This window comes from Pangasianodon hypophthalmus, chromosome 13 (assembly GCF_027358585.1).
Source record: "Pangasianodon hypophthalmus isolate fPanHyp1 chromosome 13, fPanHyp1.pri, whole genome shotgun sequence".
NCBI lineage: Eukaryota > Metazoa > Chordata > Actinopteri > Siluriformes > Pangasiidae > Pangasianodon > Pangasianodon hypophthalmus.
The window spans coordinates 25,469,865-25,477,364 of NC_069722.1; the positions used below are offsets into that span (position 1 = coordinate 25,469,865).

Genomic DNA, 7,500 nt, shown 5'->3' on the forward strand with positions numbered 1-7,500 from the left:
TGAACACTACATAGTGAATCAAAGCACTGACTCATGAACACTACACAGTGAATCAAAGCACTGACTCATGAACACTACATAGTGAATCAAAAGCATTGATTCATGAACACTATGTAAGGAATCAAAGCACTGATTCATGAACACTACATAGTGAATCATAAACACTGATTCATGAACACTACATAGTGAATCATAAACACTGATTCATGAACACTACATAGTGAATCATAAACACTGATTCATGAACACTACATAGTGAATCATAAACACTGATTCATGAACACTACATAGTGAATCATAAACACTGATTCATGAACAGGAAACTATTCAGGAGATAAAGGCAATGAATGTCCCATCCTCTCTCTCTCTCTCTCTCTCTCTCTCTCACACACACACACACACACACACACACAAACAACCTGATGCTGTAACCAGGAAGAGAATAAAATATTAATATATTAATATTTCCCTGAGATGCCTCGAGCACAACGCAAATGAAAGAGAGTCAGAGTGAGTGCATGAAGAGCCATGAACTTACTTCTCACACACACACACACACACACACACACACACACACACACACAGAATCAGAGCAATAACTCACACTATAAGATGTCTAATGGACGACATCAACACTTTATTTAATGGGGACGTACATAACAGCTTTACAACATGTTCATAAGATATTCATAAATGTTTTATAAGGCAAAGCTGGACAATGATACTCAATAAAGTATAATAAAATTAAAAAGTAATAAAATAAAGGTACAAACAAATAAATATTTTTTTAAATATTTAATATTTTTTAATATTTTTAAAAAAACTTTTTGACTTCCAGTTAAAAAAGAAAGAAAGAAAGAAAGAAAGAATGAAATGAATATCTAATTACAGGCACTGGAGGTTCTGCGTCTCACTGTGTGTGTGTGTGTGTGTGTGTGTGTGTGAGTGTGTGTGTGTGTGTGTCCTCACCCTGCCATGACGATGAAAAAGTCCAGCCTGTTCCACGTATCGCCAAGGTAACAGCGACGGCCGAAGATCCCCAGAGCCACCATCTTCACCACCATCTCCAGCGCAAAGAAGATGTAAATAAAGGCATCGAAGGCCTGAGACACGGAACACAGAGATTCTGTTACGTTCCACGTCACACAGCTTCACATTTCACTTCTAACATTCGCCTCCTGAAACGCTACGAACCCTGAACATCATCACACGTGATCTAGATCATGACTATTCACGTGCATTTGTGTTTACACCTGAAATAACTGCATTCAATAATTTTAGAAATGAACTAACGAGCAAAATTAATTAGAATAAAGAAAGAAAGATTCTTCTAACCGACTTCATGATTTTCTGAAAAAAAAAGGATCTCTGAATTTACTGACCATTTAAATTAAAAAAAATGTTAAAAATTAGAAATAAAAAAAAAAAAAATCACAGCTCCATAATATTATAAGTATTATAATAATATTAGAATTATTATTTTTATGCATTTCTAGTGTATTTTGGTATCCTAGCAACAGGGTGACGTGTTCCCGCCTTTGAGGTTTGTCTCAAATCATTTAGCAGCTGATTCTGGTTTGGACACGCCCACAACGACATCACAAACTGAGCGCATATGGAGCTCCGCCCACAAACCAGTTCATACGAATGAATGAGAAAGGCTTTAATACTTTTCACACAGATATCCAGACGTGTATAATCAGAATCGAGCTTTAAAATCATCGGTTCATATTTGTACGCTATTTGACAACATGAACAAGGACACGAAGTTAAATATCTTTTAGTTAAATTTAGCATGAAATTTGAAAAGGTCTCGATGGACCACTTTTCCTACGCAAAGACGTTAGACGTTACTCTGGGGAATTAAAAGGAGAAGATGTAAACAGTAAAATGATGAAATTGAGGTCAGTATTTGATCAGTTAATTCTTTATGACATGTTTGTATAACTGCGTATTTGTCCTGTCTCTGTAACGAGTGCTGATTAGATCCAGTCTGTCGTTTTTATCGGTTTAGCAGACGCACTGTCTCAGGAAGCTTCTGACTGATAATGTGATACGTTAATGTGGACACTGATTGGCCCCTGGTGACTTCTGACAGCTGAGCGGGATTAGCGTTAGCCGCTGCGTGGAGGTAAATCAGCGCTGAGCATTTATAACACTGCGAATAAAACGTGTGGGCTTTTTTTTTGGCAACCAAAACACATGAAAAATAATCATGAATATATTTCTCTATTGTGTCATAAAAGTTCAGTTTGTGATGTTTAAAAGTGTTTTCCAAACCATAATCATAAACATCATCTGATTTTAGATATTGTAGAAAAGCTACAATTCATAATATTCCCATGGAAGGAATTGGGCTAATTTCTATATTTCAGGTTTCTGTTTAAATTTTTACAACCCAGAATCTAGCTCCTCCCCTGGCTGCAACACAGCTGTTTATTTATTTATTTATTTATTTAGCTTAAAAGGCAATTTACAACATAAATAGTTTCAACAGTGGGGGCTAAAGTTTGTCAGTTTTTCATTATAATTGTAATTCTCCTCACAGGCAGCAGAGGGCACTAAAAAATTACACACATTAAAACACAATAAAAATTAAAATTAAAAGAACGAGAAAAAGAAAATAAGTCGTCTTTATTTGTCACACATACATTACATTCTTTCTTTGTACTGTGTATCCCAGCTTGTTAGGAAGCTGGGGTCAGAGGTCAGAGGTCAGCCCTGATACTGCGCCCCCTGGAGCAGAGAGGGTTAACAGCCGTGTTTAAGCAGCAGCGGCTTCAATTAACATCCGTGACGTATATTAAACTCCTCCTGGAGGCTGAGTTTGATTCTACAGATTTGACCAAATTTAAAACAGACTTTCTCAGTGTTTCTGCGTTAAACTGATTTGGGGGCGGGGCTACGTACAAGCTCAGTTTGTGATGTCACTAAATAAAGTCCATAGACCAATCACGTCCAGTGTTTAAATTATTATAGGATGATGATGTGGTACTTGTAAACTTGTACTTTTTACAGAACCTGTGTGCTAGCTAGTTATCTAACTAACTGACTTAGCTTAACGTTAGTGATGAAGTAAATCTTGGTTGTCATGGTAACGTTATAACGCGACAGGATGGGGTGATATTAGGGATAAGACAGGGATGATATGGGGGTGTGTCCTATTCATCATCCTCATACATGTTCATAGATCCAGGAATAACAGAGTAATGTTGATGCATGAGATATTCAGGAGTGAGAGAGAGAGAGAGAGAGAGAGAGAGGGAAAGAGAGAGAGAGAGAGAGACGATAGAGATATGAGCAGGTAATAATGTGTAGATAATGATATAGATGTGTGCAGGTAATAATGTATAGATATGAGCAGGTAATAATGTGTAGATAATGAGTGTGTGAGTGTGAAGGTGTGATGATGAAGTAAATAAAGCACACAGGAAGTTGGTACCTGTAGAATCTGGCAGCGGTCGGAGGTGCAGTCGATGTTCTCACACGGCTGGTACATTCCCAGAGTCACGCAGTTCAGCAGGATCACCATGATGCTGATTCGCTCGAACCACGTACAGGAAGTGATGTTAAGGACAACACACTACTGTTTACTACACAACTGACATTTACATTTATTTATACATTTGTAAAATACTTCCAGCTTTTTGTCCTATAGATTCTGACACCGGATGCAAAATGCTTCTTCAAATAAAAGCTGTAATTTAAATAATATCAAATATTTGAATGTATTTGGAAATTAATATGTATATAATGTCATAAAGCTTTTAAATATTTCATAAATATTTTCAGTAATTCACGAACTCCGGCTCATTTTCACGCAGGAATCACACTCAGCTTTCCGTTCCCAAAGTACGCTCACTACATAGTACCATATAAACTGTTACATCAGAATGCCACAGGAATAACGCAAAGAACTGCGGAGTCCTAGCACGTTCATAACACACACAAACCTCACGTGACGGACACACACACACATATACACACACACACACACACCCACACACACACACACATACACACACACACACACATGTTCACGCCGTGAAGTCAGCGCTTGCAAACAATGAAAACAGAGTTTCAAACTCCACCGTTTCCGAAAAAATGCTGTTTTCTCGTGGACCAGAGACCAAAGCGCAGAGGAAAAAAACGCCGCTTTCGTGCATGTGTGGGCGGAGCCTCAGAATCGTGGGTGGAGACAATCAGGTGAGACAAGAACCTTGTTCTTTCAGTTTATTGCTTAATTTTTGGCTAAAATTGGGAAATGCTTATGAAGGTAGGATGAAAAAATGATTCACTTCACTGCAACTTCTGCAACTTGCACAAATTCCTACAAAGTGTGTGTGTGTTCATGTTGCTATATACAGAACTTTATTACGGATACAGCTCCAGGTTCTGACATTAAACCTGCTCCGACTCTCCACCACCTCCATCATCTCCAGACCATTTCATCCTCTCTCTCTCTCTCTCTCTCTCTCTCTCCCTCTCTCCAGCATCTTCTAGCTCACTATTTTCCCCGCCCCGTTAGCCGACTCCTCTCACATATCTCTCTTTCCTAATCCATCCTTTATTCTCACTATTGTATTTAAACCCTTACTCTATCTCTCTCTCTCTCTCTCTCTCTCTCTCTTTAAACACCCTTCCACTCGTTTATCTGGCGAAAACTGATCTAAACGCCACCAGACTTCATTAGCGCTTCATTACAGCGTGTTTCACCTCTGACCCTCGGAGAAACGTCATTTATTTATCAGATGAGTTTTTGTTCCGTGTCTCGTTCCGTGCTTGTATTAATCAGAGAATTAGCGACGGTCACTCTCTGAACTGTATGATATTCTAAAGCGCCTCGGGTGGATGTTTTTCTCCTCGAGTTAATCGTTAACGCGAGAGAAAGCTCGACGCCGGAGGGGGTCACTCTGAGATCCAGTGCTATGGTTACTGCAGAAAAAATAAAACACAAAAATCATTTCTGGGCTTCTTTATTCTCAGTGCGCTCACTCTCCGACCGTGACAGAAGAAATGACTTTAGAGAGAGAGAGAGAGATGGAGAGAGAGATGGAGAGAGAGAGAGAGAGAGAGAGAGAGAGAGAGTACGCCTGCAGGTCCACTTAAACGCCATTAAAAAGGCTGCGGAGACAAATCAATCTCACACCATTACTGCTGAACTCACAGAGAGAGAGAGAGAGAGAGACAGAGCTATAACACACTGAAACTCTGTTTATTATAAAATAAAATATAATCACAACACGACGGAGAGCTGCTGTGTGCTGAAACACCGCTGCTGAATCTCATGACTAAATGACTCTCGTGTTTCTTGGTGCACAAAATACAACTCTTTAAATTATTGCATTTATGAATGAATTGAATTATTGCGTTTATGGCTACGTCTCTTTCTCATACATCATTCTTACTCATCCGCACAGTTTCTGATTAAATGTAAAAGAAATCCTTCATGTGCCCTAAAAGTGATATTACATAAAGTGTAAGCAGTGAAATTCCATCAGACTCTTATTGTTGTGGCTGAATCTCAAACCGTGTCCATCGGACATGTAGTGCACTACATAGGGTCCATAAGGGCATGAATAAATAAATAAATAAATAAATAAATAAATAAAGGGATAAGACTGTGGACACAAATAAAAATGAATAAAAAACTTTCTTTGCTGTGGTGATCATAACACATAGATCACGTTATAACACTTTACACGACATTAATATTCATAAAAAATAATTAATATTTATTATAAACTCTATATACATATATCACTAGATATAATAAATGGGAAACTTTTTTAACCTTTGACAAAAACAACAACTACAACAATAATAATAATAATAATAAGAAGAAGAAGAAGAAGAAGAAGAAGAAGAAGAAAGATTTCTGTATAGAGGTGAGTTGCAGATAATTGATCTTTAAACGGAACAGAAATAAATAGATATAAATGAATATACTGTGTATATATATATATATATATAATATTTCTGCAGGAAGCTGAGTCAAATATCATGCGGTTTAAATGGAGAGAAAAAAGAAAAACAAAAAAGACAATAAAATATTACTGTAGGCAAATAACAAATCTAATCTCATTTATGAGCACAGTGTAGCTACTGCTAATGTTTACTGCCTGTGGCACTACAACATCACACACATTAATATTCATCACACACTCATTAATATTCATTACACATTCATTAATATTCATCACACACTCATTAATATTCATTACACATTCATTAATACTCAACTACATTCAAATAGTAAATCTATTAAATAATTGCAACGTAAAAGCGTCACGTGCAACCGAGTGAGGAATCAAATTACAAACTGATTAAGGAATCAAGTGAAGAATCGAGTGAGGAACGAAGTGAGGTACAGAGTGAGGGATTTGTTGAGGAACGAAGTGAGGTACAGAGTGAGGGATTTGTTGAGGAACGAAGTGAGGTACAGAGTGAGGGATTCGTTGAGGAACGAAGTGAGGTACAGAGTGAGGGATTTGTTGAGGAATGAAGTGAGGTACAGAGTGAGGGATTTGTTGAGGAATGAAGTGAGGTACAGAGTGAGGGATTTGTTGAGGAACGAAGTGAGGTACAGAGTGAAGAATCAAGTGAGGAAAAAAGTTAAGAATTGACCGAATGATGAACTGAGTGAGGAATCATGTGAGGAAGCGACTGAGGAACCAATCAAGAAACCAAGTGAGGAAACAAATGAGGAATGAACTGAGAAACTGATTAAGGAATCAAGTGAAGAATCAAGCGAGCAACAGAGTGAGGAACCGAGTGAGGAATTGAGCAGTGAATCAAGTGAAGAATCAAGCGAGCAACAGAGTGAGGAACCGAGTGAGGAATTGAGCAGTGAATCAAGTGAAGAATCAAGTGAGGAATCGAGTGAGGAATCGAGTGAGGAATCGAGTGAGGAACCGAGTGAGGAATTGAGCAGTGAATCAAGTGAAGAATCAAGTGAAAAATCAAGTGAGGAATCGAGTGAGTAACCGAGTGAGGAACCAAGTGAGGAATTGAGCAGTGAATCAAGTGAGGAATCGAGTGAGGAATCGAGTGAGGAACCGAGTGAGGAACCGAGTGAGGAATCTGAGATGTCATTAAGAGAACAGTTTGTGAGTGGGAGAGAGAACACACAGTGAGTCCCGTCCTACAGGACCTCTGAGCTCTGCCTCCATGCTGACGTTCCTGACAGAACCGGCTCTTCCTCTGAGGTTCCTCGGAGACTTTAATTGCTGGTTGAGGTGACAAAATCCAGACACATGGAGACAGCGAGTCTCATCTTACAGAACCTCAGCGCGAGAGCCGCACCTTTACACTCAGTTTGAGCCCAAACAAGTCCTTTAATTTATTTTTATTAAATGTGGGAAAAGAATCTCGGCTCCATTTCTCTCATTTTTATTTTTAATATATTTTTCTAAAATAAATATTTAAATGGTTCATTTTAAAATTCTATATATTTGTTGCACTTTAACTTCACACCTAACCATGTAAAATAAATTGTTT

At 38.2% G+C, this 7,500-nt stretch overlaps 1 protein-coding gene across 3 annotated transcripts in view; it reads right to left on the minus strand.

Moving 5' to 3' along the window:
• LOC113523774 (voltage-dependent T-type calcium channel subunit alpha-1I) overlaps positions 1–7,500 on the minus strand; it is a 162,414-nt gene that overhangs the window by 63,196 nt on the left and 91,718 nt on the right. For all 3 annotated transcript variants that reach the window (XM_034310154.2, XM_053239084.1, XM_034310152.2), the window contains exons 3-4: positions 3,443–3,554; positions 970–1,103 (exon numbers count right to left, since the gene is read on the minus strand). In XM_034310154.2, the coding sequence (XP_034166045.2) occupies positions 970–1,103; positions 3,443–3,554 (246 nt within the window). The remainder of the gene's footprint in view (positions 1–969; positions 1,104–3,442; positions 3,555–7,500) is intronic.